Consider the following 22,948-nt stretch of genomic DNA (forward strand, 5'->3'; position numbering starts at 1 on the left):
CGTCACCAGCAGGGGAGGGTTAAACTTATGAAAAATAATGTTAATCTAGTAAATTCAAAATCATTAAATGTAGCATGTAAATTAAGCTGTAAGTGCTGTACATTTTAAATTTTGTTCTGCATTTAAAATAATTTACATTATTTAACATAACCATATTTTTATATTATTTTTAAGTTTAATCTACTTTGTTATTTTTATTTTCCCTATATTTTTCTATAGGCAAAAATATATTCTTGTCTGTTTTTAACATAGAAGAAATTTAAAAAAAAATGATACAACACTATTATCTTTATTTGGATTTGAATATTTAATTAATCTAATTATATTAAATTGCCAGGAATGTTTTAAAGATTTATTACCAAAAATCGCATCTACATTAAAAGAAAAAATATTCTTTATTTTGTATTATAAACTATTGAAGTTGGTGTATAGAATAATTTAAAAGTACTTCCATTATATTTTTATAAAAAGTAATGTTACATTTTATTTTAAATTTAGAAAAGGTTAATAAAATATGTTAAAATAAAATAAAAGATGCTTTATTTTTATATTGTTTTGTATTAAATTAAATGTATTTATACTTTTTACGATTTTAAGTAGTGTAATTTAATTCAACATTATGTCCTGTGGGGTTTACGCCCCTACCTCTATTATTTTTAGTGGAAGGGTGTTGCAGTGTCAGTGGTTTACCACATGTGGGCTGGACTTACTGCTGCTCCTTTTTGGCTACTATTCCTAAATTTGATGTGTTATAACTAAGTCTACACGTCGCTGACTGTATCGATGCCAAAGACACGGCATAGCGCTTTGTTGCGGTTCGGCTAGGTTGCCACTATACAAATACCTCATGCATACATCCTGAGGACGCTTGTGCACTCAAAAGATTAACAAGTCAGCTAGAAGATTCTGGAAACAGACCCATTATGCAGGAATAAATTACTAGTGTGACACATCAAATCCAAGAATAATGGACACCATTATAGAAATGAGAGAGAAACTGCAGAGTCTATATAATACGAATTTCTATTTGTGAGAGAAAGAAAAACGGAAAGACTCTCTCGGTGAAGGCGGCGTTGGTGAAGGTGTGGAGGTGCTCCATGGTCTCGGTGTTGTACAGAGACAGCCGCCCTGCTTCATAGTCGAGATACACCCCTATCTTTCTGGGGGGGTCTTGCAATAGTAGGTGGTCTTCAGAGTAGCCGGACGTATGGGAAGGATCACCGGTGATAGCTGTATACTGACTAATATACCACAACAAAGCCCAAATCCTTGCCCTAGGTACATCTTTTTTCCTGCTCACATACTCTCTGGCAACCCCAATGATCCAATAATGCTCGGCCTGCAGCAGCTCTACCTCCCAGTAATGCTTCCCTGAGAGGAACCCTTCCCTCCCAAACACACACCCATCACTTGTGAATCTCTTGGGGTTGGCACTGGCGGGCAAGAGCTCACTTTCAGAAGTCCATTTCGCACGTCTTCCACTCTCAGACAGGATCAGCTGATTGCTTGCTGTGTCCGGGTCCAGAGTCACCAGCTCTGCAGAAAGAGGAGAGACCATAGAGACATAACATGAGGACAGAGAGTACCATGATGACATTCAGTAGAAACAGAGATCAGTGTTACAGAACCGCCTCCTGAACATGGAGTCACAATTGCGCAAAGTTATCATACACCAGAAATCACACGTATGCGACACTGGAGCCACCCACAAGAAGGGGAGGGTTAGAGAGCGGTTAAGATCCTGTGTTCTATGAGTGAGCGGATCATCCGTTTCACATATTTATCTTTGTCCTCTGGTACCTGCAGTCCTGTTTATTCTATTAGAAATACAGAACTACAAGTACCAACATGTGGGAGTTAATACAAAAAATGGCAGAGGGATCATGGAACATCCACTCTGGAGCCACCTAGAACTAAGCTAGGGCCTTGGAGGTTTCTGAAAGCTGGAGAGGTTCGAAGAAGCCCTTCGTGGTTGACAAGGATCCACCTGAAAGAGTGCCTAGAATGCGATGCATTTATAAATTGACGGGATTCTGATTTTGTAAGTGGTCATTTCAGAACATCACCACAAAGGTGCTTGCAAAATTAGTTTGCATATACCATATCCCCCTTATGATCGGTTTCTACTTGCATTGCAATTATTGAAGAGCTAGATAGATACATTATACAATACTTTGCCATGATAACAGGTGCAGAAGAAGCTCAGAAGATCCATGATTAACATTATCTTTAATCGAACGAAAACAGCTAATGTTGAAAGGTGCCTTCTATGTTACTTGCTAACGTCTCACATGTCCATACGGTGCTCAGGTGTGACATTTCAAGGCCTTGGCATGATTCATTAAGGGCCACTTTATGGCACATACAATAAAGCATGATGCCCATGAAAAAAAACTACTATAATTTGTTGCTTTTGTAAAACTTCAAATTAGAGAACAGGCTTTAAAACTTCTGCAATGCTGTCACAAACCTACTTCCCTTCAGAAACATGATCCCAAGGAAATGTGACCACCGGGATAGGTGAGTGCCCCGGCTACCAATGGGGATGAGGACGATGAAGGTTCTAATCACCACCGGGACAGAGGACAATGAGGGTGCAAGCACTATTGGGACAGAGGATAGTGAGGGTGCAACCATCATCAGGATGGACTATGGTGAGTGTTGCAACCGTCACCGGGACAGAAGACACAGAGGATCCTAACCACCACAGGAACACAGGACGGTGATGGCTCCAACTGCCACCGGGACAGGGGACGCTGAGGGTCCCAAATACTGTCGGGCTAGACAACCTTGATGGTTCTAACCTCCTTTGGGACAGAGGACAGTAAGAGTCCCAACTACCATCAGGACAGAGAACGGCGAAGGTTCCAACTACCATTGGGACAGACAATGGTGAGGGTTTCCCTTCTGTTTGAAAAGGCTCCCATGAGCCATTGAGCTGACAAGGTTTTGGAGACGCACCTGTGCGCCTGTAAGAGGTACTGAGACCTGAGAGCACTGTGGCAGCATTCTCAGCAACCCCAGACGTAAATTTGTTTTTGATCTCTACTGATGCAGGATAAAATCCAGAAACACGCCTAGAGATGAATAGCACAAACTTTAATGAAATACTACTACTATTATTCAAGTAAGCGATAATTGTGAGCTGCATTCACCATAATGCAAAGGTTCAAACTGTGCTGGGGTATGAGGCAGTGTGCTCTCATCTCCCTTATTTAGTTATTTATCTAGTGTTTTATATAGTGCGAACATGACCCTTTAGGGTCCCGATTGCGACAATAGCAAGCATCATAATAAACTTACGAGTGAAGAACAATACAAAACAGGGGCCTGGAAAGAATATAAGCACTTACAATAATATCTGAGACTGAAAGAATACGTCAAATTACAAATTTTCTTATACCATCTAAGGACTCAGAATTCAAAGTTTAGCTAAACGTTCGCCTCAGTAGCTTAACTTGATAGGGTACCCTACAAGAGGTTGTCTAAATCCCAATGCGTTTCATTAAGGAAGTCTTGAGGGGCTCTCTGATTATAAATCTGTAGGGACCGGATGATGATTAATAGTCAGACGATTAGGTGACTCCTCTGTAGCGAGTTATGGAAAGAATGTACCCATTAGGAAGATCTTATCTTTCTTCTTGAATTTTGATGAGGATGGTATTCTTCTAAAGTTTGGCCGTAGCAAGCTCCAGATTCTGGGTACGACACATGCGAAAGCTCTGTTGTATGTTTTCTTCTTCTGGAAGAATGGTGGTTTCAGCAAAAGATCTTTTGTGCCCTGGGAGTACCTGCCTCCTCCAGATATCACCACTTTCTGAGCTAGATACGCCAGTGTTTTTGAATGTAGCGCCTTAAAATTGATACAGGCCAGATTGAATTGTATTCTGACTGTATGGTAGCCAATGGCAAATAGTCTCGTGAGAGTGTCAATATGTTGATCATATTCTGCTTTACCACAAGGTCTTCAACGGGATGAGACTGTCTTGAACCTGGTGATAGCTCCTTATAATAACATATGAGTGGTATCGGCAACTACGCTGATAGCAAACAGGTTTACGCTGTGCCTGACCGGTACCAGGGTTGGGTACAGATCGAGTAGTTGTCTAGCGAGAGGAACTTAATCTTGAGTATTGTGGCTGTCTTGGCTGGCAGGGTTGGCATGTGGGGTGAATTGAGTTGGGTTGTCTTTAGAGTTCAAGGGGTATACTGATTATACGTAACCCTGTCTCTAAAAGAAGCAGCAAGGTATGTACATACAAAACAATTTAAGACATTCATGATTAGTAAATACTTTTTCAACAAGCTAGAAGAAACATTTTCCGAATAATCATATTTCACTGTTACTTAGAGCCTGATTTACAGCTTGTCAGATGGGTTACTGTCACATACATTATTTGTATTACAAGTGCCACTAAATATAATGTGCCTGTCATATAGTGGACATGATATCCATCACGATTAAGACGGAATTTTCCATCCACCAAACTCTAAATCAATAGCAATAGTACTGACATATGATTCTAGACTTTCAGAGATAGGTGAAACATTACCAGAATACATATTAAAATTCATATCAGGGAAAACCACAGAACTGTTTTTAAAGCTAAACAGCAACTCTTCTCAATGTTGGCCATGACTCATTTCTATACATAAACCTAATAAAATAAAAATCCAAAGCAAGAATCTAAACTTCTATTCTATATGTAACTATATATGGTGCAAACATCTTTAATGTCTTCAAATCAATAAGTCACTGATAGGAGATTCAGTTCAGACAATGCTCATATCAAACCTACCACCTTCAACTGCATACCTGAAGTACAAAAACAAATCTTCTAAAAAATGTATGTACATCTTAACCAGTGTAAGGAAATGTAGGTACTTCAGAAAAGGTACAACATTTTAAATTTATATTTCAGCACTCCATCAAAATAAATGTCAACACTGATTTCTTCAAATTTCTTCTTCCGCATGTCCACAGTGGTTCTTCAGAAATGAACAAATCAAGTCAATGCCTCTTTGCTCCAGCTTAATTCTAGTCAAATATGTTCATTCCGATGCTGAGTACTTTTTATTGGAAACTCTTGTTCTTGTAGATCTTCTGGCAACTCATTTTTCTAACTCTTTCTCACTCAAATTGGTCTCTACTTGCTCTAAGTCCTGCTGTGTCTCTTCATCCAATTTGTATTTTGTAACACCTCTTGAGGCGGAAAGCCGAGAGGCAGTGTTGCTGCTATAATTAATAGGCACTTTTAACTTGTTTTAAAATCGTTTTTGTGCTTTAAAATTTAAATGTGCATTTGAAACTTGCTCTTACCCCACACATTCGTCCCCCACTCAGAGCCGATTTCGACCTGAGAGTGGGATCGAACCGACGCTGTTCTCCTTGGCCGCCATCTTGCTGGAGGCTCAAGGTTAGCGTCTTAGCTGCCCTGAGCTCCCGCCCCTGAGCACATAAATTGTGCACGTCTAAGCAGGCACGGTAATTTGTATTTTGTAACACCGATATTACTTACAGGTTCCAAGTGCGAGTAGAAATGAGCAGGATGTATGGCCATACATCCTGCTCATTTCTACTCGTGGAACCTGTAAGTAATATCGGCCCAGATAGTAGAATTGAGATTGTGGCCTTAGATAACAACTCTGGTCCTGTTTTTAAATATAGCTCTAATGATTTGAAAGAACTGAGAACTCCCATACATCAGGATTGCACGGACTTACACCTTGACATTGACTTGACCTCATGCCCGACTTGTGGTTTATCCACAACAATCACATATAGAGGAGACGATAAGGCATACACAAAGAGGGCGCTACCACAAGGGAAGGATAAAAAACTTCTGTTCTTGAGCCTAAACTGTAGATCTTTACCTAAGCATAAATATGAAATCTTTAATTTATTGCTGGAGGATAAACCGGACGCTCTCTTTTTGACTGAGACATGGCTCCAAGAGAGTTCAGGGCCGGACATTGCAGTGGCCGTGCCTGATAATTATGCGATTGTCAGGTTGGACCGCCTCAATCAAATAGGAGGGGGTATAGCCGTCCTCTTCAAAAAGGAATATAGCTGTGAGCTTCTGAGACTCCCTACCATCAAAGGGGAGGCGGCGATTTTTAAGCTGGCAGTTACTCCGAACTTTACCCTCTCTGGGATGCTGGCATATCGTCCACCAGGTTCAGCGACGGATTGGATGGCGGCCTTACCTGAAATTATAAGCCCCTTGGTTTTGTCTGCTGCGAACTTCTCTCTCCTCAGAGATTTTAATATTCATTTGGAGAATTCAGCTTGCACCACCATAGCAGACTTTATATCAGACTTAGCTGTACAGAACATGAGGCTGTTAAATACTGAAGCCACTCACAGTGCAGGACATTTATTGGACCCAATTATTTCTAATTTAAGGGATGTCAAGGTTTTGCCTTCAGTTCCACTTAGTTGGTCAGACCACTATCTGGTTGGATTTTCCCTGCAGATTGCCCCCCAGAGAGGCAGCAACCCATTGGACTATCCTAGACTGATAAGAAGTTGGAAAAATCTAGACTTTGAGATGCTGAATAATCATCTAGAGGCACACCGCCCGTGTTTAAATGGGTCGGTGCAATCTCTGTCTGAAGAAGTTCATACTTGGTTAAGGGTAGCTATAGATACCTGTCTGCCTCTTTCTAAAGCAAAGTGCAAGGGGAGGAGGCCACCGGCACCTTGGTTTAACGAAACATTAAAAAAGGAGAAATCGGAATGTAAGGTTCTAGAGCGAAGATGGAGAAAGTACTATCTCCTAGAAGCAAAAACAGAATATAAAAACAAGCTGAAAATTTATCGGTCTCTTTGTGACAAAGCGCGAGCAAACTATGTCTGCTCCTCGATATCAGAGGCATTGAACCGCTCCCAAATGCTATTTAAAATGGTCAAAGAACTGGCTGGGTCAAAAACCACAGCTAGCACCCCAGAATTAAATAAAGATCAATGTGAAGCCCTAGGATCATTTTTCATTCAGAAAGTGGATAAAATCCATCAAGGAATAGTGACAGCTAAACAATATGACGCACACCCCGGGGCAACTCCTCCTCCTGGAGAGGAGCAAGAGTGTGGATCGGAGGTAGAGCGGCCTTTGAATAAAGGAAATGTCCTAGACAAATGGCCTAAATTGAGTACGGAAATTTTTATCAAACTGCTCAGCTCGATTAAGTCAGGATCCCCGAAAGACCCTTTACCGTGTAAAATCCTGAAAAACTTTCTCCTAACGTACTGAATATTATCACAAGTTTATTAAATAGGTCCCTGCATGAAAATACAGTACCATCGGAGTGGAAGCATGCCACGATTCAACCCATTATTAAGAAAGCAGAAACAGACCCCAATCAGCCCTCCAACTTTCGCCCAATTTCACTATTGCCAATCTTCTCAAAAATTTTAGAAAAACACGTAAACCACATCTTAACTGAATTTGTTACCACCCATGAACTACTACCGCCCGGCCAATCAGGTGTCAGAGTCGGCTTCTCAACGGAGACCACGCTCTTGGGGGTGATGGAAAATATCAGGAGTAGGCTGGACAAAGGAGAAACTGTGGCTCTGGTGTTGTTGGACCTCAGTGCCGCGTTTGATTCAATATCCCATGCGGTCTTGGTTTCAACATTACAATCATTAGGTATCTGTGGTCCAGCATTGGAATGGCTTACTTCTTTTCTAAAGGAAGGAAAGGTCATTTCAGGTCTTTTCTCAGAATGCATGCTCCGACATTCACAAGTTCGAGCATGGTGTTCCCCAGGGATCAATTTTAAGTCCTTTATTATTTAATTTATACATGAGCCCTCTGGCCAAGATTGTGGAGGAAACAGGATTAGTGATGTTTTCTTACGCGGACGATTCCCAACTTGTTGTTATCCTGACTTCCGAGACAGTGGAAGATGACTCCACCCTGAAAAGTGGCCTGAAGAAAATCGCAAGATGGATGCAGGATAATTTCCTCCAATTGAATGGGGACAAAACGGAGGTTATCATCCTAGGGAATAAAAAAAATTTGTGGGGTCCCCATCACTATCCAACTGAAATGGGCAAGATTCCCGTCCCAGTGACTCAAGCACGCAATCTTGGAGTCATTATAGACGATGCGCTTAAGATGCATAAACAGGTGGAAAAAACTGCAGGAACATGCTTTGCTATCTTAAAATGGCTGAAGAAAATTTGTTGGATGCTACCTGAGCCAACCAAGAAGACAGTGGTGAATGCTTTGATTACCTCCCATATTGATTACGGAAATGTCCTGTACCTGGTGCAAATAAAGCATTAAAACGTAAACTACAGGTAGTCCAAAATTCTGCAGCTAGGTTAATATGCAAAATTCCCAGACACACCTCAACCACAAAATATCTGCGAGATTTGCACTGGTTGAAGGTGGAAAAGCGGATCAGATTTAAGGCACTCTGCATTATGCACAAAATAAACATGGCCAGAGCCCCGAAATACCTGATGACATTGGTCCGTCCGTACCTTCCGTCGCGATCATTGCGCTCCTCTACCCAACAGAAATTCACCATTCCCAGATTTAAGCTCTCCCGTGTAGGAGGCAGGTCGTTTTGCTATCAAGGCCCAATGCTGTGGAATTCCATGCCCCTTGCAGTTCGGATGGAAGATAATTACGGCAGATTTCGCAAAAGCCTAAAAACTTGGCTATTTAACATCTAAATTCCATACTTCGTAGTGTTGCTAACCTGTACAAATCTCCGCGCCGGGAAACCCTTTGTGGGTAGCTGTTGCGCGTAACAAATGCAATAAAATAAAATAAATTAAAAAAAAAAATTAAATAAAAATAAATCCACTCTTTTGAGTCTGCAACTCTCTTTTGGTGTTCTTTCTTTTCTTCACACTCTCAGGACAACTGGAGTTGGAGCAAGCGTTCATCTTCAGACCCAAGCGAGACAACTAGTGCATCTTCATCTTCACATGACACCTGCTCTGTGCAGGTTTCCACTAGAACAACTCTATCCACTCTGAAGGTTTTTGAAACTTGCACTTTTGAATATACTCTTGCTGACTGCTGTTGTGCTGCACTCAGTGCTTCTTCTTCTTCTTGGTTTACTTGCCCCCCCCTCTGGATCCACAAAGCAAACTTGAATTGGACATTGTGAATTAGTGGTTCATCTGCAGTCTTTAATCTCTTTGTGTGAGACACCTAAATCCACTGTGAAAAGCCTGCTTATGTCACAGCAATGTTCATCACAAGTATTATATGAAAGGGTCCAAACCATCAGAGATCCAGACCACTCTTCTTCACATGCTTCTTCACCATGATCCAGTCACCAGCAACCAGATCATTGCACTGCTCTTCAGTTGATGATGGTGGATCTAAATTTAACTGGTTAGTGATAGGTTATACCACAGCAGCCACACTCTTGCAATAGTCTAACACAAGGCCATCAGCAATGTTTACAAGTACTGCAGCAGAAGAATCCAGAGCTCGCATCCTTCTCCATGCTAAACCCTCATTTGGAGAAAGTTCAGTCACTTTATTGGCAGTACTTTTGAGACTCATTAGTGCGAAAGGTAATGCATCTGGCTTCTTCAGGGACCTAAGTTGCACATTTTTGACAGCTTTAATTTCAGAAAAATATTCACTCTCTTAACCATTACAAATGCTTCAGGTCGATAGCTACATTGGAAGTACTGATCTATTTTCAATGCGGTGCATGATTCTTGGAATATGATTGTCAAGAAGTCGACAAACCGAATGTAGGGATTAACTCCCTCAGTCAAAGCTCAGCTATGGTCATACCATCACACCTCCTAGTTTGAAAGGGTCCAATCCACTTTGAGAACAAACAGACAATAACTAGAATGTAACGTTATTTAGAATGCAACATAAACCATTACACATGGACATTTCAACAAAGCCAATCTGTTATTTTGTTATGGGGCCATAAGACTGTCCAGCATACCTCAATTGCAGTCTTCGTGCCAACATTTAACTGCTGAGAAATAGCACAACATTGACAAAAAGCTTCAGCTCTGAAAGGAAGATTAAACCAATTTAAGATTCGTATCACGGCATCCAGCAAGTGTAGGACCATGAAAATACCTAACTATATGGTTCAGAACTGCATTCATCAATATGTATCATTTTTTCCTTTCAACATCAGATACATTACTTTGCAAAATTCTCAACTTGTCTAAAGTCTGGACTCCCTAAGATAAAAATCAATTTATACTCTCCCATTCAGAGTTACACTCTTTATGTATTTTCAGTGTGATGGACATAGGAGGACAATATTTTGCAACCTCATCAACATGACGCTTGCCAAGAGTTACCATGTCAGCTCCACTCTAATGTGCTGCTCATTCCTCAATAACACCTTCTTGGGCAACTGCAAAGCATTAGCACGTCCAAAATTATTGGTTCATTTTTAAATTGGACTACCAGACCAAAGCTTACGAAAGCCATGAACCACTCCATAACTATTTTGTGTAGATTTTAGCACTCAATCGACTGGCCATCCAGCATGATTTTGTAGTGGCTATTAATGCAGCCACTTGTGTACAAAAGGACGATGCTTCAACAATGTATGCAATTGTGCACACGGCATATGCTGCTCTCAAAATACATTGATGGTCTCTCAAACAAGAACCATCCACAAAGAAAATCAAATCAGTTAATTCGAGTGGTACATCTTGAAGATCTGGTCTTCCCACCACACTATACAATCTCATAATTAGAGTCACATTAGAGCCACATAGACTAAGTGAAAGCATATGCACATAAAGGTGGTGATCGATACGTTACTATCCACACCTTCATCTGTCAGGCATAATGATAACATCTCGGTTTATGGAACTGGGTTGCGGTGGACCAGCTTGGTATCAAGAGGGGTCATCCAAATAAAACAGTTCGAAAACCTCCACCCTTTTAGTGTTCCCGCATTCTTTGTAAAGCAATGTCTCTTGACATGGGGCAAATCCAGGGGAGTCGTCTCTGGCCTTTATAGCATTCTTACAAACCACCTTTACTCAAGACGAACCATATCTATCTTTAAGCTTTCTTTAGCAGGACTCTTTTGGTCGGTAGGAGTAGAGAGGAGGTTTGGACCACATTGTCATGTGACACAGAATCAAGACTGAAGTTCCTATGTTTAACCCGTTTACTGCGGCCGTTATTTCGGCGCAGTGCTGGGCGTTTTACAGAGTGGGCGGGCCGCGTCGGACGTTGAACGTTCGCAGCACCAGGCACGTAGTGCTCCGAACGTTCAGCGGCCAACGGCAGCATCAATGGGGATAAGGTCATGCACAACTGGTATTAGTCCCTTCTAAGTTGTACCGAGCAGGTCTACTACCACGTCCCAGCTCCTCGAAGTGAAACCAGTTGGGATGTGGCTTAGTGCACGTCCTGGGTTGTTACCTTCCTTCTTGCATGCAAACAGTCTGTAGATACTCTCTCTGGGCCGAATTTGCCAATATATCTGGTCTTTAACCAGTCTGCTAGAAAGATCATCTTACATCTTCCCCTCTAAACTGGTCCAGAACTTAAAACCTTACTTCTATGTATCCTTATTTTCTTTAACATAAAAAAAAATAACAAATGTAAACCAATACGAAATGTGCACATTTGGGATTTCTGGTAAGATCATTTCATCCGAACCTAGAGTCACCAGTGCAGTAGCAGCATAGCAACTTGAACTTCAGGGACCAGACACTACTGCTCGCTCAATGAATGGGCAAGCGGCTGCATTTTGGGCTTTGATTCTCCTGGGTTGTGCTGGGCATAGGCTCATTTTTCGAGGGTGATGACAGTTTATAAACAAGTAACACAAAATATAATACTCAGTTGATTTATTAGGGTCTAAAGTAAAGCGGTATGTGACAGCTAGTCATATAAACACCTTTCACCCCAAAGGTGGAGATATAATAACCCTCTCACCTCATTAGATGTGGCTCAGCTTCAGTGGTTGAGCAGAGGAGCATTAATGTACGAGCTGCCCTGCACGGTTGAGCCGCCTTGGGGCATATTTACAAGCCCCTATCGCCACCACAATGTCACTTTTAAAGACGTTCCAGTGGCGATAGGGGCTTCCCCTTATTTACAAGGCAGCGTTAAGCCACTTAACATGGCTTACCCTGCTTTGTAAATAAGGCACCCTTTTACGCTACACTTAGCACCAGCAGAGCAACGGGTAGGTCACACGCTGTCAGCGGCGATCCGGAACCGCGGGACGACGCTTTGCGCTGGAGCATTGCCCCTTGTATCTAGCGGACGGTACATTTGTTGATCGTAATAAAGGAATTCTATATATAATTTTGTGTGTGGGACAGCACAGCACTAGATAAGACATGCACCTCTGACTGTTTCATTAGTAGTTGTATTTTGTTTGTTTTTCACTGTCTTGACAAATTGCCTTGATCTTCCACGACTTAAATGGCAAGAAACATGTTGACCACTACCTATACCTTGAGCAAATATGGACCATTATACCCACCTTGGCCTACCCTTGTTTTTACCATAACCTACGGTTTAACACATTAAACCCAATCTTTAATTCCCTAAGAGTTATTTTTAGTCTTAAGCACTCTACTCACACACTACTCTCTCTCCACCATAGTCGCACTTCACAAACGGCAGCCTAAAAGAACTCTGGCAAAGAGCCCTCTTGCGGGGCCCGTTGGACATCGCAGCGCCAGCCCAACGAGGAGCTGCCCAATGATGAAGCATGACACCCCACGGGTGTGTGAGGGCTGTTGCTCCTGAAATATCAGATCCTCCGGACTTGATGACTCAGGAATTTGCTGACCTCCCTTCAATAGGAACTGCACACCTTCTTGTTTTCCAGTTCTTTTTGGGGGCGTGTGTGCTGGACTTTTATTTAGCCCTCAGTCCCTCCTTCTGATTTTGATGCAGCATCAAACCACACATTCCCTGAAACAACACCGATCAGACGCGTCAGAGGTATCTGTGGTCAAATCTTTCCTCACATGCTGTCGCGATTACCAGCCTCCAGAAGGGCAAAAGAGTTAGCACACGCGTAAACCACAGGACACCTTTCCCTGTTGTGCCTGTGACTCCTTTAGATCACCCTTTTTACAGGTAAACTACAAATCCCACAAGGCCATGGTGGGGTAAGAGCAATCAGGTGACACGATATTGATATAAGCCCCTCCTCTTCCTGAGGAAGGTGCTTGACAATCCGAATTTGACCGCGTAGCAGAAGGTGCTTCCCTGCTGGATTCCGTCGGATACTCGAGAGAGAGACGCTGTGTCTCTAATTCTCTTGTTCCCCTTGAGAGTGGAAGACTGCGCCAGGAGGTGCTCTCCTCTCGGGGTATACCGTGGGGCATTTCTTTTGTTCCCTTGAGAGTGGTAGACAACGCCGGGAAACGTCTCCTCTCAGGAACTTTAACTTGTAATACGCAGAGCTATTTGTCTGCACCTTGCAGAAAAGATACGCCTGGGGCTCCAGAGACGTGATTATTGTTTTACACATTATCGTAGCACTTTATTTCCTTGAGTACTCCCATTTCTTATTATCGAGGCTAGGAATGTAAGGAATTCCTGGTATGCATAATATAACATTATGGGGCTATTAAGGAGACTTGCCAGGGTATACACTGTGACGTCCTCCTGCTTATAGAAGTTCAAGTCGTACATTGGGCTTCTTCAAGGAAGGCTATTCTTATCGGTATTATGAGAAACTCCTGAAGCCTATATTCCTGCTGTTCTAGGGGATGCTCATTGCATTAGGTACATGCTGCCATATAATTCTATGAATAGGAATTAATGCATGTTTAAGGAATGTATGTGGTGTCTCTTAATGTCTTTCTACCTTTTTCTTTACGTACAGACTACATCCAGGCAAGACAGGAAGGTCAATCTAGACCAGACCTTTGAAGTATACCAACGTTTATTATTTTGTCCCCTTCCCTTTTCCCTTGGGTACTTCTTTTCTTCACACTGGGAAACATAGACAGTGCGTAGGGGAAGTGCTCGGGGTAATCGGGAAGATACTCTTCACGACATCGCTCCTGCTGGCTGTTGCAGACGAGGTTAGTGGTGATATATATCTTGTGCTGCTGACAAACCACGACACATGCAGAACAGATGCAGCACAGGGATCGGCCATGTATACTCCACCTTACACACAGAACAAGTATACCGCAGGCAGTAGAAAGTCCAGCGTGGCAGGGCCTATTGTAATGGCCTCCTGGCCCCAACAGTGTATACAAGCAGGTGCGGGGATGGGACATGCTACGGGCCGGTGGTTGCTGACAGTGTGATCAAGAAATTGCTTGGGAGTGTATTTTTTTGGAAGTTAGCAATGACGGAACCCTGTTAGCTCCGGTGAACTCCATAGAGCTGTGACGTAAGTGTTAGAGCGGAATGTAATGAAAGCTGGCTTAAAATGTGGAGTTCGCAGTTACACGCAGAATAAAGACGTGTAATACTAAGCTTCGTGTGTGGCATAGTCATAGGCGCGTACCTGGGCTGGGGAGGACACTACAGGGAGAAATTGAACTAATCTTGAGATTCTCCTGCCCCCAACAAAGCATGTTGTAAAGAGGGTGTTGTCAAAGGCCTTCCTGGAGCGGCAGCCACAGCTTTGCTGCTGAGGTCTTTGTCATCCACTGGAACTGCTTTGCTGTTCTTCTGGGTTTCTCAGCAGTCCTCAGATCATCAGGCAACCTTCAATGGATGATCTTAGAGCCTATCAGACAGCCTTTAAGAGAGCCTCAGATGATCGTCAGGCCCTTTCCTTACTAACAATCTCAAAGTACACCCACTAGCCACCAGGCCCTCACTGTGATCACTACAAACACTCAGACCCACATCTCTGTTCTTCAGAACCCCTCAGACAGTCTACACTACTGCTCCTGAGAGGCCTTCCAACCTAGTAGCCCCAGGATTCCCTGCCAGCCTACCCCAGGTGTACTTTTTTTTAAATGCAACCTGTTACCACAGACTTGAGGTTTACTAACAATATCAATTTGCCTTGAGCACACCACAGTGTGTAACCTGTGGATCACAGGTTTTGATCTTCAATAGGTTCGTGCCTTAAATCACTGAATTTTTCACTTCGTTCAAGTATCTCTTTACATTTGGAGGGAGAGAACTGCTGAACAAAATATAGTCCTTATATTTCTGTGGTTTTGTATGTAGAACAAATTATTTCCACACTGGTTAATGACATGATATACATATATATCCAGTTTTGGTGGATTTATTGCAAGGTAAGGCCGCCCCACACTGCACAGTTCCGCCTGTGTGCTCCCGCCTCCCAGCCAGCTGCTGCCGCCTCGAGAGTTTGCCGCTAATATCCCTGCTGTGCCTGCCTCTCGTTCTGCACTCTGCGCTCCAGTTTTGTTCCTGACTTTCTTTTTACTTATCTTCATTTTATTTTTCTTCTTTTTACTGTGCCTTCTGTTGTTTCTTGCATTTAGTTTTGCCCTGTGTCGCCTCCCCCGTCCCTCTCTTCCCGCCGCTGCCCGCCTGCGGCCCTGCCCCCCCCGCGCTCCCATTCACCGCCCGCTCCCACCTCCCAGCTGTCCCTCCCTCCCACATCCCCTTATATGGCGGCTGATGTGCGGCCGCGCCGCTGGCACGCCAAAGGCAAACCCGTCTGCGCCCGTCCGTGCCTGGACCACACCCAGCGCCAGAACCCCTGGACCCCGAAGCCACCACAACACCAGACTGCACTACTACCCCAGCACCCTCCATGCACTCAATGCCGGACGAGACCACTCCTACTACCGGGCCACCCTGAAGCGCACCCAAGGGCCCTTCACCTGCCGGAACTGCAGCTTCACCAGCATCATGCCCGCCAAACCATCAGCAAGAGAACCCAACCACCTCCGATGCATCCTCCTCAACACCCGCTCCGCCCGCAAGCACACCATCGAACTCTGGGACCTCCTAGACTCAACCACCCCGACGTCACCTTCCTGACAGAGACCTGGCTGAACACCACCTCAGCACCAGACATTGCCATCGCCATCCCAGAAGGCTATAAGATCTCCCGCAGAGACCACACCAACGGAGTGGGAGGAGGAATCGCCATCATCCACAAGAACACTCTCAGAGTCACTACCAACACCAACGACACCCTCACCACCGCCGAGCACATGCACTTCCAGATCCACACCGACCCCAACACCACCCTCAGAGGAACACTCATCTACAGACAACCGGGCCCCGACCACAATTCAGCGACTCCATCTCTGACCTCATCAGCACGCACGCCCTCGCCTCCATGGACTACATCCTCCTCGGGGACCTGAACTTCCACCGTGAGAACAACAACGATGCCGAATCCACCGCCCTGATCGACAACCTCGCCAACCTCGGACTCAAACAACTTGTGACGACACCCACCCACGCCGCTGGACACACACTGAACCCCATCTTCTTCGCAAGTCCCCACATCTCCTTCAACCACACCACCGAACACCACTGGACAGACCACAGATGGGTCCACTTCACCTTCAGGAAACCCACCACACACCACCACACCCAACAGATGCCACGCCGCTGCTGGGGCAAGGTCACCGAGGACCAACTAACCCCCACCCTCGCCCTGGGACCACCCGCCGACCCCGACACCGCCGCCATCAACCTCAGTGGATCAACAACTGCGCCGACACCCTCGCCCCACTGAAGACCTCCGCCACCAATCACACCAACAAGAAAGCCGCATGGTTCACCGAAGACCTCCGGACCTCCAAGCGCACCTGTCGGAAGCTGGAGAAGAGCTGGCTCCGCGACCGAACACCAGACAGCTACACTGCCCACAAGAGCGCCACCCGCAGACACCACCAACTCATCAGGACCGCCAAGAGGACAGCCTTCAAGGACCGCCTAGATAGCAACGCACACAACAGCAAAGAGCTCTCCAACATCGTGAAAGAACTCTCCAACCCCAGCTCCAGCACCAACGACCTTCCACCATCACAAGACCTGTGCGACTCACTGGCCACCTTCTTTCCCCGTAAAATGATCGACATCTACGACAGCTTCGACTCCGCTACCCCCACATCCACAACCGAGACCACCCCCCCCTAGGACCAACACCCGCACCAATCGCCTGACCGCCTGATCCAACGCCAGCGACAAAGACACCATCAGGACCATGAACTCCATCCACTCCGGATCCCCATCTGACCCATGCCCTCACCACGTTTTCAACAAAGCCAGCACAGCCATTGCACACCATCTCCGTAAAACAATCAATATCTCCTTCGAGTCAGCAACCTTTCCAGAGAGCTGGAAGCACGCGGAGATCAACGCCCTACTGAAGAAACCCAAGGCGGACCCCAATGACCTCAAGAACTTCCGGCCCATCTCCCTGCTCCTCTTCCCGGCGAAAGTCACGGAGAAGATCGTCAACAGACAGCTGACCAGATACCTCGAAGACAACAACATCCTGGACCCATCTCAGTCCGGCTTCTGCAGCAACCACAGCACGGAGATCGCCCTCATCGCCGCCACCGATGACATCAGGATCCTCATGGAAAAAGGAGAAACAGCCGCCCTCATCCTTCTGGGCCTATCAGCAGCCTTCGACACGGTCTGCCACCGCACCTTAACAGCACGCCCCATGACGCCGGAATCCAAGAGAAGGCCCTGGCCTGGACCACATCCTTCCTCTCCAGCAGAACCCAGAGCGTCCACCTCCCACCCTTCCGCTCCATGACCACCGAGATCATCTGCGGCGTCCCACAGGGATCATCCCTCAGCCCGACGCTGTTCAATATCTACATGGCACCACTCGCCCACTGTCACGACGTCAATGGAAATTACCACTAACCTCTGAAAGATGTCAGCAGGAACGATGGAAGGATGACTAGCCCCCCTCGTCTCCAGAACGCACCACACACAGTGTAGGTTAACACAACTATGCGTAAGTGCCTCCCGGGAAAAAGGGGGATAAAACCAAAGTAAGATGTCCCAATGGGCTTTCTAGGAATATATGGATATCGTCCACCCACTCTCTTGCCAGTCTCTAGGACCCCCGGTGAATTCTGCAGATGGGGAAAGAATAATAACCAACAATTAGAACCCCAGACCGGTACAGGATATAAATGACAAGATGTACTTTACTAAAAGGTACTAACTGTGCAGTGGGACTGGATCGTGGAAAAAAGCCCTTAGGATTATAAAACAGGAAACAAGACTTCATCCGATAGAACCAAGACGTCTAGAGAGCAGTCCGGCAAATAACAATCCTGGTTCGAAATGAAGACAAAATCAGCAAGGAATGGTAAAACAAAATCAGCAAAGGATTCTCCTGGAAAAGCGTACCGGTACCGGCACGCCTCGAGGCTCCAAATGAATTTACCCAGAAAAGATACAGTGACGGAGACGACAAGGCGCTCCTGCGCGGGTCTCACAAACGCCACTGGCTAGAGCGAGTTCGTCCGTCTTACCAATTGCGGGAACTCGCTGAAAGTAACAAAGTTGCAAGAAACTGTCTCGAGAAGATTCAGGAACAGACTCCGTTCTGCTCAGGACTTACAAGTACCTTGTTCTCCGTTCAAACTAAACCGGCATGGCTCCGTCCAAACTACGCTCAAGGTCTTGATTGACAAGCCCCGAGCCGTTACCTCCGAAGGCTTTTGTAATCATTACGCTTCCGTTTCCTAGTCTGATGGGCCTCTGGGGATTGTAGTTCCGCAGTCGCCGAACTCCCTCTAGTGGCGATATGCGGTAACTTCCTTTTCTGATTACCGCTAGCCGCCCTCTCCAGACCTTGTCCCCCAGGGTGATCGCTACACCCACGTCACCCGACAACATAGCCTCAACATCATCTCCTACGCCGACGACACCCAGCTGATCATATCCCTCACCGAAGACCCCTACACTGCCAAAACCAACCTCCACAGAGGAATGAAGGCCGTCACCGTATTAATAAAGGACAGCAGGCTGAGGCTGAATTCTGACAAAACTGAGGTCCTCATCCTCGGCCCCACCCCCTCAGCCTGGGACGACTCCTGGTGGCCAACATCGCTAGGAACAGCCACAGAACCCACCGACCACGCTCGCAACCTGGGGGTCATCCTCGACTCCTCCCTCTCCATGACGAAGCAGGTCAACACCGTCTCTGCTTCTTGCTTCAACACCCTCCGAATGCTCCACAGGATCTTCAAATGGATCCCCTCCGACACAAGAAAAACAGTCACCCAGGCCCTCGTCACCAGCAGACTGGATTATGGGAACGCCCTCTACGAAGGAACAACAACCAAGCTCCTGAGACGGCTGCAACGCATCCAGAACACCTTGGCACGACTGATCCTCGATATCCCCCGACACGGCCACATCACACCACACCTGAGAGGCCTGCACTGGCTCCCCGTCAACAACAGGATCACCTTCAAACTCCTCATCCACGCACACAAAGCTCTACACAATGCCGGACCAGTATACCTCAACGACCGACTCAGCTTCTACACCCCCACCCGCAGCCTCCACTCGACCAACCTCACCCTCGCCACAGTCCCTTGCATCCGGAAAACCACCGCCGGTGGCAGATCCTTCTTCTACCTCGCCGCCAAGACCTGGAACACCCTCCCTACAAGCCTACGACAGACCCAGGACCTGCTGGCCTTCAGAAGACTTCTCAAGACCTGGCTTTTCGATCAGTAGCAGCCCCCCCTATACCGCTCCCAGCGCCTTCAGACCCTCACGGGTAGGTAGCGCGCTTTACAAATGAATTGATTGATTGATTGCATAAAAACAGTGGTATGTCAACCCACATATCACAGGGAACCATAAAATATTGAAAATATGTATCAGTTGCCTGGAAATACAGATTTCGTCATCATAATGACAGTACACAAACCACTCTAAGGAGCTTTAACATTGTCAAGGCTTGTAGGATTTTGGGGCATAGATTATGTGGCAGGGTTGTCAAAATTTTGTGGCAAAAATGCAAATTATTTATCATATTCTATAGTAGCATTACTTTCATCCCTTTTTTGGGCAACATTTACAATTTAGGAGGCAAATGCAGTAAATCATAATTATACAGTAAACACTGTAGCCACAGAATTGCATATATTCTCCGTCTTCCCCACTACCTTTGGTTTATCAACAATTTATTGAAGAAAGGTAAACAAAACCTAAACATTTTAATTTTAATCAGTGGCTACTGCTAGCTGCATTTTGAAGAAAGTAGACACACAGCCCCAGTACTATCGGTGGAAGATGAACTATGTTTTTTACGGTGGGATCTAAGCCTGAACCTCTGACCCCTAGCGGATCGTGGCAGGAATCTGAGAGGGGGAGGAAGGGGAAGAGGAAAATGAAAAGCAGAAGATCGGGAGAAAAAGGAAGCAAGCAATCAACGGGATTGAAGAAGAAATAGAGATGACAGATGATAGTATAAACATTATCAATTTGACCGACATGGAGTTGAGCAAGGAAGAATCAAGGATTTTATCATTGGGACATTTTGTTTTCCAACAGAGTTTGATTACGTGCAAACAAGAGTAGATTGATACAAATTTGTTAGGAAGACGAAAAAGTGTTTTGACTATAGGAGTAAAATCCAAATAGATGGTTCATTAGGTCACGAGGAAGGTGGCAATTTAGCCTTGTAGATCTGAACATATTGCGTGATTTGAATTCTTTATCGAGAGAGGATCAGCTGAAAGCCTCGGATGACTGGCTTTTCCAAGAGCAGGGCCTGAGTGTCTTTGGTAGGCCAAATACTCCTTAAGGCCCAGATCAATTTTTACCCCGGTAATACCTAGGAATAAAATTGATATGTTTTCAGAAGCTGTGATAAAAGACCTCAAGGAATTACAATCCAAGGGTAGAACCACTAGTCAGTTATATGAGAAAAACAAGCAGATACAGTACAGACAACTTATTCTTAAAATACATGATGGAAAAGACATAGTGGTGAGACAGGCTGATAAGGGCGTCAACATTGTGCTCTGGCCTCTAGAAATGTATATGGAAGAGGCCATGGCACAATTGGGTGCGAGTGATTGCTATGAGAAAATAGCTAAAAGTGAGGTGATGAGAATCAAGACTGCATATCACAGTGAATTATACCGATGGAAAATTAATTTAACTTCCTTTAGGTTAATGAGCCTGTGTTGCCTGTTTTTTATTTGATTCCAAAAGTTCACAATAATCTAGCAAAACCTCCTGGGCGGCCCATAATTTCAGCAATTGACAGCCTTTTTGAAAACACGTCCAGGTTTGTAGATTTTTTTCTCCAGGAGTCAGTTAAAAACCTGTCTTTATATTTCAAGGACATAGGCGATTTTTAACGAAAAAAATGTATGACATTGATTGGGTAGATGATTACATTCTAATGACTTTAGATGTAACATCACTTCATACAATCATCTCCCATAAGGATGGCATGAGAGCAGTGAGACATTTTTTAAACTCCAAGCCCTTTACCCTGTGTAGACACTCAGAAATGATTTTAAATATGATCCATTGGTGCCTTACTAATTTGGCTTATTTGGCATAGATCTTCTCCGCCAGCTGAGAGGAACTGCCATGGGCACCTGTTTCGCCCCAGCTATACAAATTTGCATATGGGCTGGTGAGAGGAGCAGGTGCTACTCGCCACATGTTCAGAAGAGATATTGGACAATATTGTATTAGGGTCATGTTTCACCGATGACCTGTTTGTTATCTGGTGGGGCTCTTTAAATTCAGTTGAACAATTTGTGGAGAAGATTAATATCAATACTCTCAATTTGCACTTTTCTTTACATATAAGCCAAAAATCTGTTGAGTTGTTAGACTTGACTGTTTACATAGAGCAAGGCAAGCTGCATACAAAGGTCTTTAGGAAAATCACAGCAGGGAACACAGTTTTACATGCTCAGAACTTCCTTCCCAACAACTTGAAGTACGGTATCCCCTATGCGGAGAACCTACGGAGGCGGAGAAACTGTAGTGAAGGTACACAACTGGAGATCGCACAACAAGAACTAGAGCAGAGGATACAATAAGGGAGGACTAAGGGAAGCTAAGACGAAAGCGAATTGCAAAGACAGAGATAAACTGTTGTTCTCAGAAAGTGTGCGGGACAACTCTGAACAAAAACCTAGATTTATCACCAGATTCAATACTGAACACAGGGAAGTAAAACAAAATTTTCAGAAGAATTGGCATTTGTTATGCAGTAATCCCATCACTGGCCAAAAGATAAGTAAAAAAAACCTTAATGACGTTTCGAAGGGCGAGGTCAATGAGAGTCAACCTTGTAGTGAGCATCCCAGAGATGAGAGTAGGTGGGTCTTGGTTGATTGGTAGAGGAGGCTTTACAAAATGTCATAGATGTAAGACTTGTAGGTATGTCAACATTAGTCAATTGCCAATACCCCTGACAGATCAACTGTGGACAATCCGACATCCCTTACACTACAAAAGTGATCATGTAGTATATGTTGTAAGGTGTACATGTCAGAAAATGTAAATAGGCAGTACAATCCTGAGTGTTCACTTGAGAATATTGGAACATATCAGGGAAATTGTCAACAAGGACTCCAGTGGCCAGACACTTTGAGCAAGTACATGACAGCAATCTGAAGAATTACAGTACTTTGTCATAGACCAGGTACTAGTCCGTAGTAGAGGAGGAAACAGAGAACGGTGCATGAGACAGTTGGAGTTGAAACACATTCTAAGATTCAACACAAATGTCCCTACAGGCTTGAATATCAAAGAGGACCTGCATGTACATTTATAGTTGAAAAATTTCCACATATTGAACCAGGTCTGCAAGCTAATCCATAGAAAAGTTTGTATGATAAATGAGATTCGGTTTTAACTTTGAGCACAGGGCACTTTAGAATTGGGAAAGACAATTTAAGAAGGGGTGTAGGGGACAGATAAGAGATATATTGCACTTTAGGGCACTTGCCCACTATTCAAATAGCATTTGAGAGAAGTACAAGGCACCATTCCAGATGATGGGATGATATTTTATTTTGTGTCAGCTA

The 22,948-nt window shown here is 44.6% G+C and overlaps 1 protein-coding gene across 1 annotated transcript in view; it reads right to left on the reverse strand.

Moving 5' to 3' along the window:
• Positions 1 to 879: 879 nt before the first annotated feature.
• The window catches only part of LOC147668696 (E3 ubiquitin-protein ligase TRIM7-like), a 92,670-nt gene continuing 70,601 nt past the window's right edge, over positions 880 to 22,948 (reverse strand). The window contains exon 6 of the mRNA XM_086948502.1: positions 880 to 1,536. Coding sequence (XP_086804628.1) covers positions 1,007 to 1,536 — 530 coding nt within the window. The 3' untranslated portion in view covers positions 880 to 1,006. The remainder of the gene's footprint in view (positions 1,537 to 22,948) is intronic.

This window comes from Lissotriton vulgaris, unplaced genomic scaffold, assembly GCF_964263255.1.
Source record: "Lissotriton vulgaris unplaced genomic scaffold, aLisVul1.2 SCAFFOLD_3633, whole genome shotgun sequence".
Lineage (NCBI taxonomy): Eukaryota > Metazoa > Chordata > Amphibia > Caudata > Salamandridae > Lissotriton > Lissotriton vulgaris.